The sequence below is a fragment of the Heterocephalus glaber genome, unplaced genomic scaffold (assembly GCF_053883595.1).
Source record: "Heterocephalus glaber isolate CG9 unplaced genomic scaffold, H.glaber_assembly_v1.0 deba00001760, whole genome shotgun sequence".
In the NCBI taxonomy this organism is placed as follows: domain Eukaryota; kingdom Metazoa; phylum Chordata; class Mammalia; order Rodentia; family Bathyergidae; genus Heterocephalus; species Heterocephalus glaber.
The window spans coordinates 7,944,800-7,972,591 of NW_028258457.1; the positions used below are offsets into that span (position 1 = coordinate 7,944,800).

A 27,792-nucleotide genomic window follows, 5' to 3' on the forward strand; every position below is an offset into this window, starting at 1 on the left:
CAATCCCCCTGTACCAAAAACAAAAAAAAAAAGAAAGAAAGTTTTAGCTCCGTGGTTTCACCGCCTGGTGCACAAGATAAAGGACTCGAGTTCGATCCCCAGTACCGAAAAGAAAAAGGAAAAGTGGAGATTTGTGTTCAACAGAGATAAATTTGGGGAAGGTAGGCTGGGAAGAAAGAGCAAAGGTACAAATGGTTGGCTGGGGGCCAGGTCCCCACTCCAGTATTTTCAGGGTCCCCCTGCTTTTGCAGATGCTTCGGCATTTCTGGGGTTTGGGGATTTTGTTTTGTTTCCTTTTGTTTTTGAACCAGTCTTGCTATGTAGCCCAGGCTGGCCTCAAACTCACTGCGACAGGCTGCACCACCACGCTAGCCTCCACCTTCCTGAGCGCCTCACACCACACCCCGTCCTGGCGATCGTGGGGTCCCCTTGTCCATACTCACTTCTTCCCAGCCTCCGTTGCTGCCCATGCGTCTTGCCCGTGGGGCGGCTGGGTACCTGCCTCCCAGCAAGGACTCCCGATCCTCACAGCCCCAGCGCGTGTTCGGGACCTATTTCCGCGTGGGCTTCTACGGTGCACGCTTCGGGGACCTGGACGAGCAGGAGTTCGTGTACAAGGAGCCTTCGATCACGAAGCTGGCTGAGATCTCGCACCGGCTGGAGGCACGGCCCGGCTGGGGGTGGGATGGGGCAGCAGCCGCCAGGGACTGGAATGAGGGCTGCACCCCTGTACCCTGAACAGACCCCGTGTCCCTAGGAGTTCTACATGGAGCGGTTCGGGGACGACATAGTGGAGATTATCAAAGACTCTAACCCCGTGGACAAGTCCAAGCTTGACCCACAGAAGGTGGGTCTCAGATCCTGTAATCAGTGAGATGCCAAGTACTGGTTCCCGCAGACCTTCCAATTCCATTTTAGAAGCTGGGTATAGTAGCACAAACCTGGGAGGCTGAGGCAGGAATATCTCAAGTCGGAGGCCAGCCTGGGCAATTTAGGGAGATTTTGTCTTAAACAGGCGCTGGGTGTGGTGAGGCACACCTGTCATGCACCACAACCTGAGAGGCTGAGCCAGGAGGACTGCCATGAGTTCAAGGCCAGCCCGGGCTACATAGCAAGACTAAAAAAAATTTTTTAGGGCTGGGGATTTAGGCTCAGTGGTTCCACTGCCTGCCTCACAGGTTCAAGGACCCGAGTTCAAACCCTGGTACCAAAAAAACATTAAAAAAAATTTTTTTTAAATTAATGCAATAAAAGTAAAAGAGCTGGGGATGGGGGATGTAGCTCAGTACAGAAGACCTAGGTTCAATCCCCAGTGCTAAAAAAATACTGTTTTTCTGCACAACTCCAAATCTTATTTTTGGGTCCCCAAATCCATTCCTCCGGGGACTCCGGGGAGTCCCAGCCCTCCAAACAGAGGGTCTCCGGAGAGCCCTCACATCAAAGGCCCGGGGCCCAGGACCTCCTTGACCCGACCCCTCGCCCCAGGCCTACATCCAGATCACCTACGTGGAGCCGCACTTCGATACATACGAGCTCAAGGACCGCGTGACCTACTTCGACCGCAACTACGGGCTGCGCACCTTCCTCTTCTGCACGCCCTTCACGCCCGACGGCCGTGCGCACGGCGAGCTGCACGAGCAGCACAAGCGCAAGACGCTGCTGAGCACGGAGCACGCCTTCCCCTACATCAAGACGCGCATCCGCGTGTGCCACCGCGAGGAGGTGGGGGTGGGGTGCAGGGACCCCAGAACCGGCCTGGGGGACTGTGGGGACCACACAGCTCCAAGGGTGAACCCCAACCCTGCCGAGGGCCCAGAGTTAGAGGCCGCCCCTCCCCGGGGTCATCCCAGCACTGAGGAGGCTAAGGCAGGAGGGTCGCTACAAGTTGGAGGCCTGCCTTCCCTACACGAGACCGTCTCAAAAAAAAAAAAAACCTGGGCCCCTCTCCTGCCCTCCCCGGGGATGCAGCGTCCTCCAGCTGGCTGGGTCGGGACACCTTGCTCCCTCCCGCCCCCTGCAGACGGTGCTGACCCCAGTGGAGGTGGCCATCGAGGACATGCAGAAGAAGACGCGGGAGCTGGCCTTTGCCACGGAGCAGGACCCGGCTGACTCCAAGATGCTGCAGATGGTGCTGCAGGGCTCCGTGGGGCCCACTGTGAACCAGGCACGGCCTCGGGGCGGGGCAGGCCGCCCTAGGGGCCCTCGAGGCACCATGCACAGGTCCTCACCAGGCCCCTCACCCCACAGGGGCCCTTGGAGGTGGCCCAGGTGTTCTTGGCAGAGATCCCGGAGGATCCCAAGCTCTTCCGGCATCACAACAAGCTGCGGCTTTGTTTCAAGGACTTCTGCAAAAAGTAGACCGGGTGCCCCTCGCTATGGCCCCTCTGCCTGCCTGACCCCAGTATTGCCCTCCCTTGCCCACCTGGCTCCCCAAAACACGGGCCCCCATGGTGGTACCCCATCAGTCAGGGGGACCCCGACCCTCCCATCTCGGTGTCCCTGCTGGGTGCCAGCCCCTGAGTGCCCCCTCGCCTGGCCCGTAGGTGTGAGGACGCCCTGCGGAAGAACAAGGCGCTGATCGGGCCGGACCAGAAGGAGTACCACCGCGAGCTGGAGCGCCACTACTGCCGCCTGCGAGAGGCCCTGCAGCCCCTGCTCACCCAGCGCCTGCCCCAGCTGCTGGCCCAAGTGCCAGCGGGCCTCAGGTGGCTGCCCCAGGCCCCCACCCTGGAGAGCACAAGGGGAGCCAGGCCAAGACTTCTTTTTTCTCTGGAGACAGGGTCTCAGTATGTAGTTCAGGCTGGCTTTGAACTCACTGTGTAGCCCAGGCTGGCCTCAAACTCATGGCAATCCTCCTGCCTCAGCCTTCTGAGTGCTGGGATGACAGGTGCCATCCTACCCGGCATTGCAGTGAATTTTGAGATAACCTGGGAATCCCACAGCCAGATAGGACGGATCTGAGGGGGGCAAGAGAGATCCTAGGACCCTTGGAGGAGGTGGGGGGGTGGGGGGGGCTGGTGGCCATGCTGAGGCTCCCCCTTCTACCCCAGGAACTCTCTGAACAGAGCAAGTCTCCGGAAGGCAGATCTCTGATCCCACAGTGACCAAAGCTATACCCAGGGACCAGCACCTGGTCTCGGCTGTCTGCCCTGACAGTCATTCCTGCCACCCTCGGCCAAGGGGTGACCACATTGTCTCCAGGGCAGGGCCCTCTGCCTCTCTGTCCCATCTGTGTGCACTGATACCTCTACCTTTTTTAATTTAAAAGTTTTTATATGCAGTCTGTGTGCTATGTGTGGTCCATCCCCCCTGCATCCACAAGTCTTCCCACATCCATTTACATGTGAGAACCTACCAGAGGGCCAAAAAAGCCAGGAATGGTGGTACACGCCTGTCACCCCAGCACTCGGAGGCTGAGGCAGGAGGATCACTGTGAGTTCAAGGCCAGCCTGGGCTACCCTGTCTCAAAATCCAAGAACCTACTGGGTACCAAGGACAGTTTGGTGACAACAGACACAAATCCCTACCTACTGCGGCTGACATTATAGTGGGGATGGTGATAGAAATAATATTAATATTAAGTCCCTGCTCAGTGCTTGGCCTGGACCAAATGGCTTCCAGAAAGTTCTTGGCAAATGTAGGCCACTCCCTGGGGTGGAGGTATAGCTCAGTGACAGAATGCACCCCAGGTTTGGTGTCTAGCGCCCTCCCCTTCCAAAATGTAGGACATATAATTCTTTGGTTTTGTTTTTTGAAACAGGGCTGTGTTGTATAGTTTGAGCCGGCCTTAAACTCACTATGTATCCTACGCTGGCCTCAAACTTGCAGCGATCCTCCTGCCTGGGCCTCTGCAGTGCTAGACTGACAGAGGTGCACCACCACACCCAGCTCAAGCCACCCAATTTATGGGCCTTTCTACCTGAGGGCCCTCCATCAGGCCCCTGCTTAGTGGTCAGGGGATCTCCTCAGCACCTCTATCAAGTAGGCGACATGAATGGCCCCATACAGCAGATGGGGAAACTGAGGCAATAGCACAGTAAAAGCCCGACTGGTCTGGGATCGGAGTCCAAGTCAGCCTGACTCCTGCGGCCCAGGCCTCGGCAGCCGCCCGTGCAGCCTCGCGCCGAAGCTGCCCCCTCCCCGCCCCACAGCGGTCACTCCACCGCGTACCAGGCCGGCGCTGGGCGGCTTCCACCCTTGGCCTTGGGGGGGGCGTGGCCTCCCGCTGCCGCGGCTGCGCGCCCTCCCCCCGCTGGACCCAGACCAGCCCCGCCTCCACGCAGCCCCGCCCTCGGAGGCCCAGCGGGGGAGGCCAGCGGAATGGGATCCCGCCCCTGTGACCTGAGGTGGCCACAGTGGGGAGGACAGGACGAGATCAGACCGACTCAGACGTGCACACACTCACTTGCCGTCCAGGTGAGCGCGTGTTCACCCAGGACTGCACTGCCCCGCCTCCCACCTCGCACGTGAACCCCAGGACGGCCCCCTCCAGCGGTGAGGGGGTGAGGCCGACACGAGGGGCGTGTTCATGTTGGGGCGTGGCCGGGGCGTGGCCACCGAGGCCCAGGCGGCTGGGCGGACGGCGGTGCGCGGAGGACGCAGGGGCGGCGGGACACAGTGACGGCGGCAGCCGGAGCGCGCCAGGCGAGTGGGACTCGGGGCTGGGTCGGGGTTCGAGGCCGGTTCACGGTTCCGGTGTAATCATCACCTACCCAACCCTGGGCAGGACCTCGCGGGTGCCCAGGAACCGCTCCCTGCAGCTCCACTCTGTGCACCAACTTTGGGAAGTTGGAGCGCCATGGCCCCCGCGCCATTGAGGGGTCCTCATGTTTGACCCCGGCCCTTTCCCCCTCCTCCCACACCCGTCCCTTCCTCAGCCCTGCAGATCTCGCTCATCCCTGCCCTCCTCTCCCCGCTCGCCTGTCTCTGTCCCTCTGCCCCGTCCCCCTCCCTCTGCCCTGTCCCCAGGCCCCAGGCAGCGGGGAGGTGTCCGGGACGGCGAGGGGAGCTGCAGCTGTTTGCCATTAGCAGGGGACCCCGCAGGCCCCGCCTCCTCCCTGCACCGGGTGGGGTCCTGGGGGGGCCAGGAGAGGGGCAAGAAAACCAACAGAAATGCCCGACCTGGTGGAACGGCGCCGTGGGGAGACCCCTACACCCCTTCCCTGAGCTCCCCTGCCTGTCCCCGGTCGGGAGTGTCCTGTCTGTCCTCTCTGTGCCCCGGGGAAGCCTATAGCAAAAGAGGGGCCTCAGCGCCCCCCCCCATATTCTCCCATCCCCTGAGACACAGGGCTACGTGAAGGGTGGTCAGTGACGAGAGACGCCCAAGCCTCAGTCTCCGCGTCTGAGAAATGGGTAGAGGTGGCCTGTGGGAATGGGGGCCGAGCTTGAGCTCAGTCAAATCCAGGGATAGCCATTTCTTCACTGCCCGAATGACCCTGGGCAAGCCGCTGAGCTTCCTGTGCCCCTTTTAGATTCTCCATATGTAAACTGAGCTGGGAACTACTCACCTCGTAGGTTGTCATGACAGTGTGCAGGGACACATGCCTGTAATCCCTGTACTCAGGGAGGCTGAGGCAGGAGGATAAGTTCGAGTCCAGCCTGAGCAACTAGGAAAGACCCTGTCTCAAAAAATGAAAAAGGGGGGCCGGGGATTTGGCTCAGTGGTTTCGCCGCCTGCTGCGCAAGCGCAAGGACCCAAGTTAGATCCCCGGTACCAAAAAAAAAAAAAAAAAATGAAAAAGGGGCTGGGTATGTACCTCAGTGGTACAGCATTCCTGGGTTCAATCCCCAGTACCGCCAAAAAAAGTCAAAACCGGTGTTATTATTGTTACAGTTATTAACATTATTTATTTCACCTCCAACACCACCACCACCACCCACCACCACCCCACCCCCCTGTTTTCCTCGCCTGCCACCTCTAGACCTCTCTTAGGTCCCCAGAAAACATTTTGGATCAATTTCCTGTTGCTCAGGGGGATGCAGCTCCCTGCAGATGGAAAAGTAAATTTCCTACAATCTGTGACCTGGTGACCTTGTGCTCCAGGTACTGACAGACAGTGAAGCGAGGACGGAGACGTGGAGAGACAGGGAGAGAGAAGTGGAGAGAGACACAGAGAGACAGAGGCGGAGCGACACAGAGGACAGAGGCGTGGAGAGACGGAAGAGAGACTGAGCAAGACAGGAGACAAGGACAGGACACTCAGCAGCTTCAGGCCCAGCCTTCATGCCCGCCAGGGACCCCACCTGCCCCATCGTCCCAGGTACTCGCTGCCTGCTGCCCGGGGCTGCTTTGGTGGTGGGGTGTGTGGAGGTCCCTCCAGCAGAGCGGCTGTGGGTCTGACAGCTGAAAGGACTGGCCAAGTTCAGGCAGGGTGTCAGGGACAAAAGGGCCCTGGCCGAACTCCAGGGCCGGGGAGGCCGTTAGTGAGAGTCCCTGATTGTTCCTCCCTCTTGGCACCTCTGGGCACCCCCTTTTACTTCCTCTCCTCCACCCCCATGACTTCCCGGGCCTGCAGCCCAGCCCCGTGTCCCTGCTGCACACCCAAGCCGGGACGCATCCTGGGGGGCAGGAAGTTCTGTGCAGCAGCAGCAAAACTGTTTATTTTTAGAGAAAATTGTTTCCATAAAGGGGAAAGGCTTCACAACTTGCCACCTCCCCCATTTTCCCTACCCGCCCCCATCGTTGGGCCTGGCTGGACCCGGCTTTCTGCTTTGGGGTCGCTTAGGGGTCCCTGCCCCCCATGCCTTGTCTCCTCCTTTTGTCCCCCATGTCTCCTTCCTGGATCCTTGCAGAAAGGCTGTCCCAGTTAGTGCCCAGCCCCCTCCCCGCGGGCCGACTTAGCCCCGATCTTTCCCTGTGGCCAACTCAGGCGGGCTGCGGGGAGGGGGTACAGGAAGGGTGGGGCTGTCGGGCTTGGGGCCCCCAGCCGGGGGCCATGTGGAGGCAGGGCTGCAGGAACAGCTGGAGCCTGTCCAGAGGCTGGACAGATGTGCACAAAGGCGGGGAGGCTTGGTTTCTTTGTTCCAGGCCTTTCGGCAGCCAGGCTGGATGCGCACCGAGGGGAGGGTCAGACAAGGCCTGACCCCGGCCCCAACACCCCCTGTCCCCAGGTCAGCCTTGGCCGGTGCTTCCTGAAGTCTGACTCAAGGGCCCCAGGAGACTCCTGCGGAGGGACGAGAGGATGGCCCAGGTCCTGCACGTGCCAGCCCCATTCCCAGGTCAGGGGTCTGAGGGAGGAGGAGAGGGCCCAGCCCAGCCCTGGGAGGACTCGGAGGACCGGAAGGTCTTGCTGGGAAGGAGAGGTGGCCTGAGGGGACACAGGCTGTCCTGGGAGAGGCCTGGGAAGTTGTGGCCCAGTGCTGAGGCCCGGAGGGGAGACATCTCAAGGGCAGAGAGAGGGCCCTGCTCTGAGTGTCCTGAGGGGAGACTCAGCTCTGCCCTGGAGGATCCCAGTGGGAAACCGAGTCCTGGGGAGGGGCCTCGGTTTGAGAGCTGAAGGGACCCCGGCCTTCGGGATGCGGGGAGGGACATGGCCCAGCACTGCGGGCCTGGGGAAAGACGGGCAGGGTGATCTAAGAGTGGAGACAGTTGTCCCTGGCTGTCCCCAGGGCCCCTCTGCACCCCAAGAAGGGGGACAGCAGTATTTAGAAGCCCTGGCCTTTCTCCCCCAACCCAGGGACCCCCGGCCCCACCTCACCGCCTGCCTTCCCACCCAAGGAGCCCGACCCTCCTTACTCTGTGGAGACACCCTACGGCTACCACCTGGACCTGGACTTCCTCAAGTATGTAGACGACATTGAGAAGGGCCACACACTGCGGCGGGTGGCCGTGCAGCGCCGTCCCCGCCTGGGCTCCCTGCCCCGAGGGCCAGGCTCCTGGTGGACGTCCACAGAGTCGCTGTGCTCCAATGCAAGCGGGGACAGCCGCCACTCGGCCTACTCCTACTGCGGCCGAGGCTTCTACCCGCAGTATGGCGCCCTGGAGACAGGCGGCACTGGTGGCTTCAACCCCCGAGTGGAGCGGACGCTGCTGGACGCCCGGCGCCGCCTCGAGGACCAGGCAGCCGCACCCTCGGGCCTGGGCTCCCTGACGCCCAGCGCCGCCGGCTCCACCAGCTCCCTGGTGGGTGTGGGGCTGCCGCCCCCTCTAACGCCACGTGGCTCGGGACTGTCCACGCCAGTGCCGCCCAGCGCCGGGCACCTGGCACATGTGCGGGAGCAGATGGCAGGCGCCCTGCGGAAGCTGCGGCAGCTGGAGGAGCAGGTGAAGCTGATCCCAGTGCTCCAGGTGAAGCTGTCCGTGCTCCAGGAGGAGAAGCGGCAGCTCGCCGTGCAGCTCAAGAGCCAGAAGTTCCTGGGCCACCCCGCCGGCGCGTGGGCCCGCAGCGAGCTCTGCCTGGACCTCCCTGAGCCCCTCGAAGACCCTTCGGCACTTGACGCCCGCAGTGTGGGCACCTGGGTTCGAGAACGGGACTTGGGCTTGCCTGACGGGGAGGCGGCGCTCGCTGCCAAGGTCGCCGTGTTGGAGACGCAGCTCAAGAAGGCACTGCAGGACCTGCAGGCGGCCCAGGCCCGGCAGGCCGAGCCCCAGCCCCAGGCCTGGCCGCCACCCGACACTCCGGTCCGCGTGGACACCATCCGAGTGGTGGAGGGGCCTCGGGAGGTGGAGGTGGCAGCCAGCACCACCACCGGGGCCCCTGCCCAGCGAGCCCAGAGCCTGGAGCCCTACGGGACAGGCCTGAGGGCCTTGGTGACATCGGGGGAGCCTGAGAGCCCCGCCATGTTCTGCAGCCACGAGGTAGTGGAGACCATGTGCCCAGTGCCCACTGTGCCCGCCAGCAACATCCACGTAGTCAAGAAAATCAGCATCACAGAGCGGAGCTGTGAGGTGGCCACAGGTGAGAGACCACAGGCGGGGAGGTCGGGTGTGGGGTCCCTCTTCTTATCATGACCCAGCCCCACCTTCTACCAGCCGGCCCACTGCGGCCCTCTGGACCTCTGTCTCTTCATCCGTGAAACTGGGAACCGGTGCAGGGGTGCACGCCTGTCATCCCAGCACCTGGGAGGCTGAGGCAGGAAGATTGCCATGAGTTCAAGGCCAGCCTGAACGACATATCGAGACCCTATCTCACAAAACAAACAACCCAAAAAAATGATTTTTCAGTAAATGGCAGGAATCTATCGCAGACCACTTTAAGCAATGGGAAGGAAATGAGTTGTTTGTATAATTTAAGTGACACCATCAGGCAAGGCTGGATCCAGGTGCTCAGATACCCAGGAATCTGTAACTTAACTGTCTACTCCTGTCTACCGTGAAGGTTTCTCTCTCAGGCAGGTACAGGAAGACAGCCCCGTTGTTCCAGGAATCTGGCCTGGTAGCTCAGCGCAAAGTGAGCCGCTTAGTTCAAAGAGCACCAGTAAAAGCCCCAGAGGAGGGTAAGGCAGGAGGATTGCCGTGAGTTTGAGGTTGGCCTGGGCTACATAGCAAGACCCTGTCTCAAAAATAACAGGAAAACCCCCAGAGGGCCCTCATGGGCAGCTGTCCCTGTGTCCTTCACTGCTTGGATCCTGAGGGTAGAGGAGCCTGACCTAAGAAAGGGGATTCCCCCAGGGGAAGTGCTGAATCCTCCTGCCAGGAAAGAGGATGCTGGGCATGCAGAATGCCAGCTGCCCTGCTCCTGCTGCCCTGGGAGAAGCTGCAGCATGATTCATCCTAACAAGGACAGCTGTCCCTTCTGGGGTGCTGGCCAGGGAGTGCTGAGTGCTGTGCCCAGGATTTCACCCAAGGAGAGGCTAAAGAGGATGAACCAGGGCTCCCAGGTTTCAATTCCACTTCCTCCTGTGCAACCAGACCCGGAGGAGTGACATTACCTCTCTCCCCTCTGCCCTCCTGCTGGCTCTAGAACCTTTATGAATCCTGGATACAGGAAGTGCTCAATCCATGCTTTGCTAACAATTTTCAGGACTGCCGGGTGTGGTGGTGCATGCCTGTCATCCCAGCACTGGGGAGGCTGAGGCAGGAGGATCACTGAAAGTTCCAGGCCAGCCTGGGCTACATAGTGAGTTCAAGGCCAGCCTGAACCACATAGCGAGATCCTCTCTCAAAAAATGACGGGGCCCTGTTTCTCATCCAGCTCCTAGTGTCAGGTGCCCAGATGCCTGCTGGTGTCCCCAGGGCATGGGCTGCAGGCGAGGCCCCAGATCCCATCCCCACCCTCTGTTCCCTGTGCATCCAGACACCCACCCTACAGTTCCAGCCTCTGCCAGAGGCCCTGCCTGGCCAGCCTGGGACGTGCTGTCCATGCCGTGCGTGCCACTGCCCGTTCTGTTACATTTCACCCCCTCACCCTGCTGTGGTGCTGTTCTCTGTGTTGCTTGGGCAGAACTGGAGTGGGTTTGTACCTTTCCGTGTCATCTCACGGGTTAAGTGTTTATGGAGCACCTATTGTGTGCTCTGCTCTTTTTTTTTTTTGCAGTGCTAGGGTTTGACCCTACAGCAGTGAGCATGCTGTACAAGTGCTCTCCCTCTGAGCCTCATCCTGGCCCTTTTGATTTTTTAATTTTGAGACAATGTCTGGCTAAAGTTGCCCAGTGTGGGCTCAGACTTGTAGTCCTGCCTCACCCTCCCATAGTACTGAGATTGCTGGTATGTGGCACCACGCCTGGCTGCACATATTTTTGTTTTCTTTTGAGACAGTCTTGCTGTGTAGCCCAGGTTGGCCTCGAACTCGTTGTGGTGATCCTCCAGCCTCAGCCTCCCAAGTGCTGGGATGACAGGCACCACCGAATGGCTTCTGCATTTGTTTAATGCATAAAATAATGATACATGTGGCCTGGTATTTAGCTCAGTGGTTCCAGCGCCTGCCTCACAAGTGCAAGGTCCCTGGGCGGGGGATTTAGCTCAGTGGTTGAGCCCAAGGACCCGAGTTCAATCCCCGGTACCAAAACAAAAAACAAAAAAACAAACCCAAGGTCCCAAGTTTGATCCCCAGTACCAAAATAATAACAATAATGATAATGATATATGTTTCTCATGGCTGACAACACAGCTGATGGAAATTGCTATCAGCGTTATTCTACTTACTATTTTTTGAGTAGTACTGAGGATGGAACACAGGGCCTTGTGCATTATAGACCACTGAGCTACAGTCCCAACACTATCTTAATTTTGTTTTTGTTGTGTTGCTTTGGTACCAGGGATTGAACTCAGGACCTTGCACTTTCGAGCCAGGCAGCGGCACCACTGAGCTAAATCCCTGGTGGGTCCCAACACTATCTTGGTTTTAAAAGCACATAGGAGCCAAGCGTGGTGGTGCAGGCCTGTAATCTCAGCACTCAAGAGGCTGAAGCAGGAGGATTTCTTGAGAGTTCCAGACCAACCTGGACTACATAGCAAGACCCTGTCTCAAACGGAAAAGCACATAGAGTATGCCAGGGCATTTATTTAATGCCTTTTTGAGGGGTATTTTAATTCATTTCAATCCCCAGCAACCCAATGAGGTGAGCAGCGTTTGGACCCACCCTGTACGAGTGAGGCAGTGGGGACACAGGGAGCCTCAGGGACTTGTGCGCCATCCTCTAAGCCAAGATTTCCACTCTCCCGTGGCCTAAGAGGTAGCTCAGTGTTGGAGCCCTCCCCAGGCCCTGGGTTCCATCCCAAACACCGGAAGAAATAAATTACAGATTAATTTTTTCTTCTACTTGACATCATCCCAGGGGCTGTTCTTCCTCTTAGTAAAAATTCTTCAGCAGTGCTACTTCTGTATTTATTTTTGTGGGATGGGGGTTGAACTCAGGACCTTCACAGTGAGCTCCATCCCCAGCACTTTTTTTTTTTTTTTTTTTTTTTGGTACTGGGGATCAAACTTGGGACCTTGCGCTTTCGAGGTAGGCGGTGGAAACCACTGAGCTAAATCCCCAGCCCAGCACTTTTTATTTTTTAATTTTTGAGACAGGGTCTCACTAAGTCACTAAGTTGCCTGGGCTACATCAGCTCACCTCTAGCTGAGTTCTTTATTTCCCTCGCTTTTGAAGATGACTTAATACACAAGTACATATTTGATCTATATAGTTGATGCATTCAGTGCCTCATTATCTTCTTTTGTAACATAGAATCAGCCACAGACAATATGTTGAGCAGATAAGCAGGGTGTGGCGGTGCATACCTGTCATCCCAGCACTCTAGGGGGCTGTGGCAGGAGGATCGCAAGTTCCAGCCCAGCCTGGGCAATTTACCGAGGCCCTGCCTCAAAATTAAAAAAAAAAAAGAGAGGGCTGGGGTTGTAGCTCAGTGTGAAGGTGAACACTCGGGGTTCAATCACCAGTCCCCAGAAAAAGGAAGGGAGAAAAAATGTAAAAACCACCCACAGACATAATTTGCTAATCTCTGCCATGGGCCACTCACAGACCCCACCACCAATTCCACTCCTGCCCCATTTACTTTTTTTTTTTTTTTGGTACAGGGGATCGAACTCAGGACCTTGTGCTTGCGAGGCAGGCGGTAGAACCAGTGGGCTAAATCCCCGGCCCCCAATTACTTTTTAATCTTTGTTTTTTCTTTGAGACAGGGTCTCTCGGTGTTGCCCATGCTGTCCTTGAACTCTTGGCCTCAGGCGATCCTCCTGCCTCAGCTTCCAAGGAGCTGGGATCACAGCCCTGTGCCACGGCCCCCGGCTTCCTACCCTGTGGAATATCATTCCCACACCCCACCTTCCAGAGGCTGCTTTAGTTATTTGGTGTCCTTGAAAAATATGCCCTGCGTGTTTAATTTCCTTAAATGGTGTTGTGTTTCAGAAAAACAAACCTCTTTCTGTTTCTCATTTTTTTCCTCTCCTCTCCCTCTTGTTTTTTGCGGTGCTGGGATGGAACCCAGGAATTAGCATTTCCTAGGCAAGCGCTCTACCACTGAGCTGCATCCTGGCCCTTGTTTCCTCTACGTACTTTTTTTTTTTTTTTTTTTTTTTGGTATTGGGGATCGAACTTGGGTCCTTGCGCTTGCAGGGCAGGCGGCTGAACCACTGAGCTAAATCCCCAGCCCTTTGTACATTATTTTCCCTTTGTGTGTTTGTTTTAAGACAGGATCTCACTCTGTAGCCCAGGCTGTCCTCAAACTCACAGTAACCCTCCAGCCTCAGCCTCCCAAGTGCTGGGATGACAGGCGTGCACCACCACACTCTGATTATCCTACGGTTTTTTGCCCATCTGCCATTGGTACAGAGTCGTGTGTCTTTATTGTTTTAATCTGCATTTCTCTCCCTTCTGGTGGGATTGACCACCTCCTTGTATGCTTAATAAGATTCCACTGTGAGTCACTTCTTTATAGCCTTTGTTTTTCTGTGAGCAGTTTTCAGCCATTCCCAGCATATTCCTCACCAGGACTGGCAGTCTGTGGCCTCTAGCTGAAATTGGCCGGCTGCCTGTTTTGTATGGCCTGAGCCGAGAATGCTTTTTACTGTTTTTAAAATTTTTTGCTATGGGGGCTGGGGATTTGTGCTTCCACTGCCTGTCTTGCAAGCGGAAGGATCCGAGTTCAATCCCTGGTACCAAAAAAAAAAAAAAAATTTTTTTTTGCTATGTAGCCCAGGCTGGCCTCAAACTCAAGGTCATCCTCCTGCCTCAGCCTCCCAAGTGGTTGGGAGTACAGGTATCTGCCACCCTGCCTGGCACTGACAGGGGATTTACTTCTGGAACAAGTATCTGTGAACTTTTCCTGTCAAGGGCCAGGGTGGTAAATATTTTTGGTTACGTGGGCCATCAGATGTCAGAAGAAACTTCCAGTTCTGCTATTTTAATGCCAGAGAACAAGGCCTTATGTAATCAATTTGAATTTCAGTGAATTTGAATTTTTCTTAAGTCACAAAATGGCTCTGTTCAAGTTTCTCAATTACTTCTTTATGTATTTTTGCAGTGCTGGGGATGGAACCCAGGGCCTTATGCATGCTAAGAGAGCACTCAACACAGAGCCACACACCCAACCCTGTTTAACCACTCAAAAAACGATAAAGCTGCTGGCCGTGGTGGCACCTGCAGGCTGGGTGCTTGCTCAGGCCCTGGGTTCCATGCTGGCACTTAAAAGTGGTTACAGAGTGGGATTTAGCTCACTGGTTCCGCCACTTGCCCCATAAGCACAAGGACCAGAGTTTGATCCCCGGTGTCCCCCCCAAAAAAAAGAAACGTTTATTTTGGGGCCAGGGATCTAGCTCAGTGGTTCCGCTGCCTGCCTTGCAAGCACAAGGACCCGAGTTCGATCCCTGGTACCAAAAAAATAAATAAAATAAATGGTTACAATGCCTGTCATCCCAGCGTCTGGGAGGCTGAGGCAGGAGAATTGCTGTGAGTTTAAGGCCAGCCCAGGCTACATAGTTCAAGGCCAGCCTGAGCTATATAGTGAGACCCTGTCTCAACAGCAACAACAACAAAAGGTCAGAATGATGAACTTCGTGTATTCTGACACAAAGAAAGGCTACCCAGGTTGGTGTGAGGACAAAGGTGACGGATGTCCTGGTCACAGTGCCCAAGGGCGTCCACTTCCCAAGCTGGGATGGGCCACAGGGGAAGCCTCAGATGGGCAGCCTGGAGCAGGGGATCAGTGGCCACTTCCCACCCCTGAGTGGGGATCCACTCAGGGCCCCTCTGCCCCCGGGCCATCTGTGGCTTCCGCATCACCCCTTCCTGCCACTGCCACTGAAGAACAAGTTTTGTGTTTGACACAGAGTCTCCCTGTGTAGCCCAGGCTGACAGTGAACTCATGGCGACCCTCCTGCCTCAGACTCCTGAAGAGCTGGGACTCCAGGCGTGCACCCACATGCCCAGCAAGACAGACGACAAATTCTTACCTCCTTTTCATGGCTAGCATTTTTTTGACATGTGCAGTTGCTACTTCAAATTCATGGGCCCACTCAAATTCAGCAGCAAGGGGCGGAGAGTCCAGGCAGAGATCACAGATGGGCAGGGTGGTGACAGAGCGGAGTGCATCCCAGAGCAGGGTGCGGCTGGGCTCTGGAGAGCCGGCCTTGAACCCACCCTGGGAGTCAAGAGCAAATGCCTGGCGAGGCAATCTCCTGATTTTTTTTTTATTCTTTTGTCGGTGCTGAGGCTGGGCCTCCGGGCCTTGCGCATGCTGACCAAGTGCTCACCACTGAGTTAACCACAGCCCTTCCGAAAATTGTTTTATTTTGTGACAGAGCCTTGGTAAATTGCCCAGACTGGGCTCGAACTGGGATCCTCCTGCCTCAGCCTCCCAGCCTGATGGGATGACAGGTGTGCACCACCACACCCAGCTATAATTTTTTAAATAGTGCACAGAAAAAAAACTGAGCAGCACCAAGTTTTATTCCACCCCAAAAGAAAAACAGGCCCACCTTCCAAAGCTTACATGGCACTTTCTAATCTGAGTTCAGATATGAACACCAAATACAGAAGGACCCAAGTCCAACTTTGATCCCTGGTACCAAAAGAACAACAACAACAAAAAATAACACCAACTAGTACAAAACAGGTAATACAGCCAACCCTCCAAGTCTGTGGGTTGTGGGTCTCTAGATTGAACCAACACAAGATCAAAAATACACAGGAAAAAAGCTAAGCGTGGTATCTAATGCCCACAATTCCAGTTACTCAGGAGGCTGAGGAGGGTGGGTTGCTTGAGGCCAGTCTGGGCAACATAGTGAGACTTCACCTACCTACAGAAAAGACCGAGGGCCGGGGATTTAGCTCAGTGGTTTTGCCACTAGCGCAAGGACCCGAGTTAGATCCCCAGTACCAAAAACAAACAAAAAAGACAGAGTTTACAGTCATCTTTCATGAAGAGATACTTGGTCTTGATATTTGATTTTGACGTGGTGGTGTTTCCTAAGCCCTGTATTTTGTCATCTGCTTCGTGATGACAGTGCTGTGGGATGGCTCTTGGCTGTGATCAAACCTTTTTTCAATTCTAGGAGTTGAACCCAGGGCCTTTACACTGAGCTGCATTCTCAGACTGTTTTTTAAGTTATGGGACAGGGTCCCACTAAGTAGCTAAGTTGTCCGGGATGGCCTCAAACTCCCAGTGATCTTCCTGCCTCAGCCTCCTGAGAGGATGACAAGCATGCGCCACCACTCCCAGCTCAGCTCTTCATCCCTAATAACTCCCGAGCCTCAGTTTCCTCTTCTGTAATCATCTGAGTCCTCAGAGACGGGAGATTTGATGTCTGTGAGACAGTGCCTGCTCAGTGAACATGACCCTGGGCTTGGCTCTTACGAGGCTGTCGTTGGCTTGTGGCACCTGTGACGCCTCATTTCTGGTGTCCCGTCGGGTCCTCCACAGGCACCCTTAGAGTCGCCCTCCTTCCCCTCAGGGTCGGCATCAGAGGAGAACACAGGCCGGGTGGCTGCCGCTGACCCTGCCCACGGGGAGCCCCCCAGCCAGGTGTCGTGGGCGTCGGGGGACCCGGGGGGAGCAGGTGAGTGGCCATGGCTACCAAGGGGGCCAGGACACCGGGCGCCCAGCATGGCGGCGTGTCCAAGAACCCTCCTGTCACTGCCCCTCCAGGAGGGCCCCAGGTGGGAATGCGGTCCATCATGAAGAGGAAGGAGGAGCCCGCAGACCCGGCAGCGCAGGGGAGGAGCCTGCAGTTCGTGGGAGTCAATGGCGGGTGAGGAGCTCCCTACCTTGCAGCCCGTCTGTCCCTCAGGTCCTGCATGCGCGGGAAAGAGGGGACCCAACACCCTGTTCCGCATCCTTCATTATGGTTAATTCAGTGAATCACACCATCAGAGCTGGGCGTGGTGGCGCACACCTGTCATCCCAGCACTCGGGAGGCTGAGACAAGAAGATCAGTGTGAGTTTGAGGCCAGCCTGGGCCACATAGTGAGACCCTGTCTCAAAAAATAAAAATAGAAAAGAGCTGAGGATGTAGCTCAGTATGAAGACTCTGGGTTCAATCTCGGTACTTCAAAAACTTTTTTTAAAAAAAAGAGGGTCCCAGGCCAGGCATTTAGCTCAGTTGTTTCGCTGCCTGCTGTGCAAGTGCAAGGACCTGAGTTCAATCCTCAGTACCAAAAAAAAAAAAAAAAAAAAGAGGGTCCTGTGGAAGGCAGGCCGTCCGTAAGAGTAGGGAGCCCTGCATGAGGGACGGGGGCAGGGGGTCCTGAGGGCCAGAAGGGGAAGCAACCCCCCCACCGCATGATCACTGTCACGGCTAATGTTTATTTTTTGTTCTTTGAGACAGGGTCTCACCATGTAGCCCAGGTTGGCCTCGACCTCACAGACACCCTCCTGCCTCAGCCTCCTGAGTGCTGGGATTACAGGCGTGGGCCACAGTGCCTGGCAGTTAATGCTTACTGAGCAATAACTGTGTACCTGATGCCACAGGCACATCTGCAGCCCCCGTGGATCATGTCACCATCATCCCCATCTAACATATGGGGACGCTGAGCCCCAGGGAGGGCAGACCTGCAGATGCCTCTGTTCCTGCCCTGCTGTGTCCCCTCCTACCTACAGCGTGTCCCCCACCTCTGTCCTCCCCAGGTACGAGTCCTCCTCCGAAGGCTCCAGCACAGCCGAGAACTTCTCCGACAATGACAGCACAGAGAATGAGGCTCCGGAGCCGGAAGAGAGGCTTCCAAGTGTGGCCGGAGCCCCACAGTGCAGGCCCCCAGGGACCACTGCAGTGGCGCCCCAGACCAGCCTGCCGGGGTGCCAGCTATCTCGGGAGGCTCAGCATGCGCCCCTGGCTGAGGAGGCAGCGGGCACCAACTCTGAGGACGAGATCCGGTCAGTTTTCTGGGTGGAAGGGATTCGGACATGGCCAAGGGTGGGTGAACCTCTGCTTTACATCCCACCATTCAGGCCCCGGAGGAAACTTCCTATCATTCATGCACACCATAGTCTGAATTAGTAAACAATGCAAGATTTCCTCTTCCACCGCTGACCATTTGGAATAAATTAGCCTGTGCATCCACTTCCTGTTAGTCTTTGTGCTCCCCATGTCTGAGCCTTGGGGTATAGTGTAAAAGCCTGGCCCTGGAGTAGGGCGTCTGTGATGCCACCATTCACTTAGCCTCTGGTGGGGTCACATGAGCATCGATGAGAAGAGCACTGAGCCCCATAAACTTGCTAGGTGTGGTGGTGGACACCTATAACCTCAGCTACTGGGGAGGCCGAGGCAGCAGGATCTCTGTGAGTTTGAGGCCAGTTCAGGCTACATAGTGAGTTCAAGGCCAACCTGAACTACATACTGAGACCCTGTCTCAAAAACTAAAGTAAATAGATGAGGAAAAAATAAAAAGATACATATCAAGGACTGGGGGTGTATCTCAGTGGTGAGTACTTCCCCAGCAGGCGTGAGGCCCTGGGTTCCATTCCCAGCCCTAAATGAACACCTTCTTGTGCGCCCCCTGCAGGATGGAGCTGAGCCCTGACCTCATCTCGGCCTGCCTGGCGCTGGAGAAATACCTGGGCAACGCCAACGCGCTTACCGAGCGGGAGCTGGTATGGCCAGGCCTCCCCCGCTGCTGCCTCACCTTCGGTGCCCCCACCCCCAGGGAGGACCAGAGACCCGGGTGGGTAGTGTCACAGCTCTGGGGCAGGACCTGGGAACTGCTTTGCGATGTCTGTGGTTCCCTTCAGTACTCTTTCGCATTCTTTATTTTTGGTAGTACTGGGATTGAACCCAGAGCTTTTGCACTGAGTTCCATCCTCAGCCCTTTTTATGTTTTTATTCTGAGACAAGGTCTCACCAAATTGCTACATTCCCCAGGCTGGGCTGGAATATGAGATCCTCCTGCCTCAGCCTCCTGGCCCAGCATCAAGGGTCTTACTGAAATGGGGCATTCATTCACACTTCCCTCCAGGACCTTTTCAAGACAAGATCGCCCCAGTTTGCTCCCAGGGGTCTCTGTGGGGTGGGGTGTCCACCCTGCATCCTGCCCCCTCACACCTCTCTCCCACCGACCCGCCCAGAAAGTGGCCTACACCACCGTGCTGCAGGAGTGGTTGCGCCTGGCCTGCCGCAGCGACGCCCACCCTGAGCTGGTGCGGCGCCACCTGGTCACCTTCCGGGCCATGTCAGCCCGGCTGCTGGACTATGTGGTCAACATCGCCGACAGCAACGGCAACACCGCGCTACACTACTCTGTGTCCCATGCCAACTTCCCCGTGGTACGACAGCTGCTGGACAGCGGTGAGCCTGTGGCCCGGGTCAGACAGGGAAACAGAGCCTGGGCAATCCTCCTGCTTCAGCCTCTGCTCCTAGTCCTGGCCCTGAACGTGGATGCCACTGTGGGCCCCAGGTCCGGTGGATGAACAGGGTGGAGGTGCAGACTCCCAGGAAGGAAGGGGGAACCAGGCCAGGCCTGGACGGGGAGGAGGAGGACTGGCCTCACGGGGAGCGTGACACAAGGCGGCCGGTTGACAGGCGCTGTATCCCCACGCAGGCCTCTGCCAGGTGGACAAACAGAACCGTGCCGGCTACAGCCCCATCATGCTCACCGCCCTGGCCACCCTGAAGACCCAGGACGACATCAAGACTGTCGTTCAGCTCTTCCGCCTTGGAGATGTCAATGCCAAAGCCAGCCAGGTAGGTGGCCCTGGCCACGTCAGACCCACGCTGCACTTCCCCCTTTCCGAAGTCCCAGCCGTCTGCCAGCCCCTCACTCCACCCTGCTGCGTCGACAGGGAAACTGAGGCTCAGACAAGCAGTGTCATTTCCTCGGGTTCAAAGTCGGAAGCAGGATTTGAGCAGCCCTGGGTGGTGCACACCTGTCATCTCAGCACTCGGAGGCTGAGGCAGGAGGATTGCTGCAAGTTCAAGGCTGGCCTGGGCTACATAGTGAGACCCCATCTCAAAACACCAAACAGAAAAGTGGGGTTTGAACCCAGGAACTTGGTGCCCTGTGCTGGGGACTCAGGTGTAGACAAGGAGGTTCAGTCTCCACTGTCCCAAGGCTCCTGCACTGGCCAGGGGCTCCTGGAGCCACAAGCTCTTCAGGCAGTGGCAGGGCTGGGATTCGGTCTGGGAGGACCCAAGGGAGTTTACTGGCATTGCCCGTGCCTGAGAGCTTGCTGGGGTCCTACACCGAGGAGCAGAAGCCAGCAGACGAGTTGAGTGGGGGGTGTCAGGTGTCTGCATATAGAAGAAGGCACCCAGGACCCAGTGGATGGTGAGTAGGGAGGACTGGTCCACAGCCTGGACACAGGAGGGAGCAACCCAGGTGCTATGATGGGTGTTAATGGGCGGACCCTGCCTCAAACTCCCTGTCCCACCTGCCTCGGATTGAACCTAAGGCCTTCACACTGAGCTATGCCGCCAGCCCCTTTTATGTTGAGTCACCATCTTCCTAAGGTACTAAATTGCCCAGAGTGAGCTGGAACTTGGGATCCTCCTGCCTCAGCCTCCCAAGTAACAACTTACTTTCTTTTTTTTTCTCCAATGCCGGGATAGAACCTGGGCCTCTTGCATATAGGCAAGCACTTTACCACTGAGCAAAATCCCCAGCCCAGAATCTCACTGTGAAGCCCAGGCAGACCTTGAACTTGCTATGTATCACAGGCTGGCTTCCAATTCACAATCCTCCTGCCTCAGCCTCCCATGTGAGGGAATTATAGAAATGTACCACTGCACCTGGTTGCAAGTTTCATTCATTCATTCATTCATTCATGTATTTATTTTAGTTTTCTTGAGACAGGAACTTGCTATGTAGCCTAGGCTGTCTGTGCTCGGCTTCCTGAGTGCTGGGATTACAGACATGAAACACCACACCCCACCATTTTTTATTATGTAATTAAAAATGTTTAATGGCTTCCTGTTTTTCCTTTCACTGGAGGTGAAATTTACAGTGACATGAGATTAATCTTGTAAACATACATCATTAGGTGGCATTTAGTGGCTTTGTAATGTTGTACAGCCACTATTTCCAGAATGTTTGCATCACCTGCAGAATTTCCGTCCTGTGGATTCACTCAGGACATTTCATATAAGTGGAATTATGGTCAGCACTCCAGATTTTTTTTTTAATTTTTTGAGACAAGATCTCGCTGTGTAGTCCAGGCTGGCCTTGAACTCACTGTGTAGCCCAAGTTGACCTCAAACTCATGGGGACCCTCCTGCCTCAGCCTCCTGAGGATTAGTCATACACCACCACACCTGGCTTGTCTCGGTGTTCTAAGTAATCTAGAGATCAATTAAAGCCTACAGGAGGATGTGCTCAGGTTCCATGAAAAAACATACTGTGATATACCAGGGACTTGAATGTCCAAGAATTTTAGTATCTACCAGGTATCCTGGAACCAGTCATCTGCAGGCACCAAGGGACAGCCAGATACAATATGTGACCTTTTGTGTCTGGCTTCTTTCACTCAGTGTAATGGTTTTAAAGCCTATCTGTCAGAATGATGAATGATATTCCTTTTTAAGGCTGAATAATACTCCATTGTGTGGCTAGGCCACACTTTTTTTTATTCATTTATCCCCCCCCATGGACATTGATTTAACTTTTTATTGAGGTACAACTGATGAATACAAAGTCATGCAGATCTTAGTTGGGTAAGTTTTTAGACAGCTGTATACCAGGGAGTGAAGAACCTGCTGTAGATGACTAGGGGTGAAGGGAGGGTATCGGCAGGGCAGAGCCCCTCTGAGAATAGAACATTTAAGCCTCAACCTTGGTGATAAGAAGGAGCCAGTGAGCCAGGCATGGTGGTACATGCCTGTTACTCCCAGCATTCTGGGAGGCTGAGGCAGGAGGATCAGAAGTTTAAGGCCAGCCTGGGCAACTTATCTACCTAGTGAGTCCTATCTCAAAAAATACAAAAAGGCTGAGGGTGTAGCTCAATGTGATGGCCCTGGGTTCAGTCCCCAGTATTGCAAAAGAAAGGAAAGAAGAGGAGAGGAGAAAAACAAATTTAAACAAACAGTTAAAACTGTATATGGGTGTGGGTACACACCTGTAATTCTTGCACTCAGGAGGCTGAAGCAGGAGGTTCACAGTGAGTTTCAGGCCAGCCTGGGCTACAGGGCCAGCTTGAACTATATAGCGAGACCCAGTCTCAAAAAACAAAATAAAACCAAAAGAAAGAAAGAAAGATGAAGGGAAGGAAGGAAAGAGGAAGGAAGCCAAGGGAAGAGGAAGGAGCAGCAAGTGCAAAGGCCCAGAGGTAGGGAGGTTATTTACCCTACAGCGGTGGGGTGCATGCCAGTGTCCAGGTACTTGGGAACCATGGACGGCTGAGGAGCAGGGATGTCACACCCAGGTCCCTGTGTGGGTGGTAACCGTGTTCCTCGCCCTGCCCAGGCGGGGCAGACGGCCCTGATGCTGGCGGTCAGCCACGGCCGGGTGGACGTGGTCAAAGCCCTGCTGGCCTGCGAGGCGGACGTCAACATCCAAGACGACGACGGCTCCACAGCCCTCATGTGCGCCTGCGAGCACGGCCACAAGGAGATTGCGGGGCTGCTGCTGGCCGTGCCCAGCTGCGACATCTCGCTCACGGACCGTGTGAGTCCCCACACCCACCCCAGGGAGGGCGGGACTCAGCCGGGCAGGCAGGCGCATAGCAACAGCTGTTCTGCAGGACGGGAGCACCGCACTCATGGTGGCGCTGGACGTGGGGCAGAGCGAGATCGCGTCCATGCTGTACTCGCGGATGAACATCAAGTGCTCGGTGAGCCCGGGGCAGCCGGGCTGGGAGGGCTGGTGCCTGCCTGGGCGTCCTGGGGCTGTGGGAAGAGGTTCAGCCACAGGGTCGCAGTATTCGCACCCAGGTCTATGTGGCTGCAAACGTGTGCTCCGAGTCACGGTTCACTGGTGCTGGAAATGCGGAAGTTACTGCACATGCAGAGGGGTCCCATCCTGCTAAAGCCCGCGTAAGGTGAGAGATGCATTGGATGCAGCTGACCTGCAGGACTTCCTTGCTGAGCAGCACAGTGCACCGTGGCCTGTTGGTTGTTCCCCCTCCTGAAACACGGCTGACTGGGGGCTACAGCTGCTGCTGCTCCTGCTGGCCATCATCACAAGAGGGGATCGTGCCACGCATCACCAGCCTGGGAAGAGATCAAACTTCATCCTTCTGTTTGGCTTTTTTTTTTCTTCCTACCAGAGATCAAAATCTGGACCTTGCGCTTGCCAGGCAGGTGCAACACCACTGAGCTAAATCCCTGGTCCTGTTTTGTTTTGTTTTGTTTTCAGGCCACCGCAAGCCTTTATTAGGATAACAGAGCTGCCGGGCTGTCTCTGACCAAAGGAGAGACAAAGGCCCTGGTTTTGTTTTTTTGAGACACATTTCATTTTAAGTTGGATGTAGTGGTACAGTCCTGTCCTCCCAGCACTCTGAGGCTGAGGCAGGAGGATCACCAGTTTGAGCCCAGCCTGGGCAATTTAGTAACTGAGCCAGACCCTGTCTCAACATAAAAGACAAAGATAGAACGGGGAGGTCGCTCAGGGTGAAGGCCCTTGGTTCCATCCTCAGTGATGCACAGACTTGAGAGAGAAAGGGCTTCATTCCTGCCCTGAGGGTCACCGTGGGGCCGTGTCTCCTCCCCTGCACCCTGAGACTCCTCAGGGCCAAACCCTAAGCCGTCAGTACCCACTTGGCTCCTCAGAGCTGTTCCTGTCACACTATACCCTGGCTCCAGTCCTCCACTCCCCCTCAGTCTGTCCTCCCCACAGAGCCAGGGCCCGGCACCTCCCTCCCCTTACAACCTTCCATGGCTCCCACTCCTGTGAAGAGAAAGCCACCATTCTCCCCAAGCCCCACCAGTCCCTGCGTGACCACCCCCACCTCCTCCGAGTCCTCTTCTCCCCCCTCCAGCCACACCACTTCCGTGCTCCTCTCCTCCTCCCCCAGGGCCTGTGTTGGTTTGAATTTACAATTTTTTTATTAGTACATATTTGCAGTGCATCATGATTACATTCCTCATGGGCAGTTGGTGCATGTATATAACACATCTCTTTTCTTTTGTTTTGTTTTGTTTTTTTGAGACAGGCTCTCGCCATGTAGCCCAGGCTGCCCTTGAACTCAAAGCAAGCTTCATGCTTCAGCCTCCTGAGTGCTGGGATGACCGGCATATGCCACCACATCCAGCTCATCTTTTATTTTGAGACAAGCTCTTGCTGAGTTGCCCAAGGTGGGCTCTAACTTGCAATCCTCCTGCCTCAGCCTCCTGAGAGCTGGGATGACAGGTGTGCGCCACTACGTCCAACTATTGCTTTTGTTTATTCACCCCCTGGAGGCACCACCTCTTTGAGGCCAGGGATTTTGCCTCTTGCTGGCTCACGACATCCCCGGCACCAGGCCCCAAAGTCTTCCAGGGATTGGAAAGGATGCCAGACAAACAGGGTTGTGCCTGTCATTTCAGTTCGCCCCGATGTCAGATGATGAGAGTCCCGCGTCGTCCTCGGTCGAAGAATGAGGAGGGAGCCCTGAGCATCTCCCCAGGACCCAGCCCCAGAGAGAACCATCCTGGTCCCTGCCACCTCCCACCCTCTCCACTCCCGCCCCCCACCCAGCTGCTGCTCCCCGAGGCCCCGCTGTCGCCTCTGCTGCTTTGAACCTTGACACCAGGGAGCCCCAGCGCCGCACCGAGCCAGTTTCTTTTCCCAGGACCTCAATTCAAAGCTGCAGCTGCCCAGACCAAAGCTAAATCCCGGTCTGCAGCGGCACCAGGGTGTGGGCTGGAGAAAGAACAGAGAACAGCACAATCCTCGGCAGTTAGGGGTGGGGGAGGCGAGCGGAAAAGGTCACGTTTTTGAGTCATTGGCGGGGGAGGGCAGGGTCCCAGTCCCTGTGGCCAGATTTGAAATTCACTGGTGTTGCATCTCTGCCTTTGCATCCTGAATGGGAGTGCTCACGAGTCGCATCTTAAGTGGCCTGGCCCCCTCTGCCCCCCGCATTTCACGGTCTGATTTATAATACCCTCCCCGCACACAGCCCAGATGGCTCCTGGGGGCGTCTCTTCTGGTCATTTCACAAAACAGATTCTCTCCCTGTCATGTTCTCACCAGGGCGGAAAGCTCAGTTCTTCCTTCTGTCTTGGTTTTTTGAGACAGGGTCTCACTGTGTAGCCCAGGATGGCCTCCAACTCTAGGAGATCCTCCTGCCTCCGCCTCCCTCCGCAGTGCTGGGATGACCAGCATGCACCACCACACCCAGCTGTCTTCTGTCTTGCCCTTACTGCCAGCGTCAACCCCTCCGAGTTTGGGGAGGGGAGAGCTCAGGGTCCTGCTGCCCATGTCTCAGTAGCTCTGTGACTGGGAAGTCACCAATTCACAAGGAGAAATGACTCAGAAATCCATCCCCTCCCCTCACAGAGCCCCTGGCAAATGTCGGTTTTCCTAGAAAATCCTTCCAGCCCAGAGACCAAAGAAAAAGATCCAGTTTTCAGAGTAGCTGCTGCCTCTGGAGTCCGGAACTGCAGTAACGGCTGCCTTTTTTCTTCCCAGGGCTGCAGAATCTTTCTCCTCCAAGGAAGAGAACAGGGTGTGTGCTCATTGGCAAAGCACAGGGCCAGCTCCACAAACCCCATGTGTGCACAATTAAATATTGGCCGCCCTGGGCCTCCCAGCACAAACGTAAAGAGACAGTGGTTGGAAATGGGCTTGTCAGTTTTCTTCTTGCCCTCAGAGGCTAAACATGGTTTTCTTTCCAGTTCCTTTTCTTGGTAAGGAGGCAAAAACAAAAGGGCTCCAGGCCTTGAGGTGTCCCTTGTGATAAGGGAAGAAATTCCCTTCCAAACACGTGGCCCGCCCTTTCTCCTCTCAGAGTCTTAGTCCCTACAGGACTTTCAAGCCAAACCTTGGTAGAACAGGGTTAAACCCCAGGAGGTCACAGGCCCATTAAAGCAGAGCGCTGGCTTCTGTCCTAGGAAAGTAGGCTTCTTGGCTGGATATAGTGTGGCTTGCTTTTTTTTTTTTTTTGAGACATCCTGGCTTTGAATTCAAAGATCCTCCTGCCTCAGCCTCCTAAGTGCCATAATTACAGCTCAGTTTTTTATTGAAGGGATATACCAAAGAGAAAAACACTTGAAAACCCAACAGGACAATCAGGATGGACGTATACAGTGTGTATGTTTGTGTGAATTAGAAAACAAACCCCTCAGGAGGCTGAGGCAGGAGGATCTCCAGGAATTCGAAGCCAGCCTGGGCTGCATAGTGAGACCCTATGTCACACATACACACAAAAGACGGGATTGCTGCTGGTGTATGATGGAAGGGTGCAACTTTGAAAAGTGGTACAACAACTGTACCTTCAGGTCTAGCCCTGAAGGCAGCAAGTGCATTTATTGTAAGCCCCCAAAGCAGCTCTGCCCCAGGCCTCCGATAACTCCACATCTGTCTCCACTGTTCCTGTTCTGTCCAGACCCGTGGGGGCCAACTTCTGTGCCCGCCTTCTCTTCCATGTATCACAGGCTTTAATGTCACCTCTGACCACGGTACATCCATAGACAGTATTACACATAACTGAAATACTCTTTTTTATAATCTTTTCTAGAAGCTAAAAGAATTTAATAAAGCCGCAGAGAATGCTGGCACTACTGTGTGTGGTCTGTGTGTCATTGCACTGTTACATTTTTATTGGCAGAGCTAAGGGTGGAACCCAGGCCCCTGCACATGCTAGACAAGAGCCCTACCATGGAGCTATATCCCTAGCTCACCAGTGGGATATTCATCACGATTTTTATGTTTTTTGGGGGTTTTTTTGGTACCAGGGATCGAACTCAGGACCTTGTGCTTGTGAGATGGGTGTGGTGCCACTGAGCTAAATCCCCAGCTCATCATAATTTTTAAAAGTAGATCTAGGTCTGGAGTTCGATCCCCGGTACCAAAAAAAAAAAAGTAGATCTTGGCCAGGGATTTAGCTCAGTGGTTCCACTGCCTGCCTCGCAGGTGCAAGGACCCGAGTTTGATCCCCGGTACCAAAAAAAGTAGATCTCTTTTTTGGCTGGGGATGCAGCTCAGTGGCAAGGTTTATTTTGAAAAACATGCTTATTTTGAAAAATGTTCAAAGCTACAAGAAAGCTGCAAGAATATTACAATAAATAATAAGCTACCGGGCCGGCGATTTAGCTCAGTGGTTTCGCCGCCTGCTGCACAAGCGCAAGGACCCGAGTTTGATCCCCGGTACCAAAAAAAAAAATAATAATAATAATAATAAGCTACCAGGGCCAGGATCTAGCTCACTGGTTCTGGAGCCTGCTTTGCGAGCACAAGGTCCGGAGTTCAATCCCCGGTACCAAAAAAAAAAAAAATAATAATAATAATAATAATAAGCTACCAGAGCCAGGCATGGTGGCGAATGCCTCTAATACCACTCAAGAGGCTGAGGCAGGAGTATCTCAGTGAGTTTGAGGCCAGCCTGAGCTACTTAGTTCAAGGCCAGTCTGAATTACATAGGGAGACCCTGTCTCAAAAAAAAAAAAAAAAAAAAAAAGGCTAAATGAAGGCTGCTCCTAGTCCCCCTTGGTAAAAATGGCACTTTGTGTACTTTGGCAAATCTCCTGCCAAAACTTTTCCTAATATATTTAGCCTTCGCTTTGTTTACTTTTTTTTTCTTTGCAGGACTAAAGGAGGATAAAACCCGGGACCTCATGCATGCTGGGCAAGTGCTCTACCACCGAGCTACACCCTTAGCTTTATTTATTTATTTATTTTTTGTATCAGGGATCGAACTCAGGACCTTCCACTTTTGAGGCAGGTGCGGTGCCACTGAACTAAATCCCCAGCCCTCCCTAGCTTTATTATTTTTTTTCCCCTAGCTTTATTTTTGATTGACTGCTTGATTACAGTACTAGAAATTGAACTTAGGGCTGTCACATTGAGCTA

At 55.0% G+C, this 27,792-nt stretch overlaps 2 protein-coding genes across 7 annotated transcripts in view; both read left to right on the forward strand.

Annotated features, from left to right (window-relative positions):
• Positions 1-3,280, forward strand: part of Dock6 (dedicator of cytokinesis 6) — a 47,566-nt gene extending 44,286 nt beyond the window's left edge. For all 5 annotated transcript variants that reach the window (XM_013065897.3, XM_087201599.1, XM_087201601.1 and 2 more), the window contains 7 exons: positions 538-663; positions 758-847; positions 1,486-1,722; positions 2,021-2,164; positions 2,248-2,354; positions 2,544-2,705; positions 3,051-3,280. In XM_013065897.3, the coding sequence (XP_012921351.2) occupies positions 538-663; positions 758-847; positions 1,486-1,722; positions 2,021-2,164; positions 2,248-2,354; positions 2,544-2,705; positions 3,051-3,093 (909 nt within the window). In that variant the 3' untranslated portion in view covers positions 3,094-3,280. The remainder of the gene's footprint in view (positions 1-537; positions 664-757; positions 848-1,485; positions 1,723-2,020; positions 2,165-2,247; positions 2,355-2,543; positions 2,706-3,050) is intronic.
• Positions 3,281-4,352: 1,072 nt separating this feature from the next.
• Positions 4,353-26,501, forward strand: Kank2 (KN motif and ankyrin repeat domains 2). Of its 2 annotated transcripts, XM_021245131.2 has the most exons (13): positions 4,353-4,644; positions 6,044-6,260; positions 7,111-7,218; positions 7,677-8,897; positions 16,335-16,439; positions 16,529-16,631; positions 17,507-17,752; positions 18,382-18,469; positions 18,941-19,160; positions 19,414-19,556; positions 22,270-22,470; positions 22,547-22,636; positions 24,330-26,501. In XM_021245131.2, the coding sequence occupies exons 3-13, from the start codon at positions 7,182-7,184 to the stop codon at positions 24,381-24,383; spliced, it is 2,508 nt and encodes an 835-aa protein (XP_021100790.1). In that variant the 5' UTR covers positions 4,353-4,644; positions 6,044-6,260; positions 7,111-7,181; the 3' UTR covers positions 24,384-26,501. The 2 variants fall into 2 exon arrangements, with proteins under 2 accessions (XP_021100790.1, XP_087057746.1); XM_087201620.1 differs by lacking the exon at positions 6,044-6,260 and having other exon boundaries at positions 4,519-4,644.
• Positions 26,502-27,792: the final 1,291 nt, after the last annotated feature.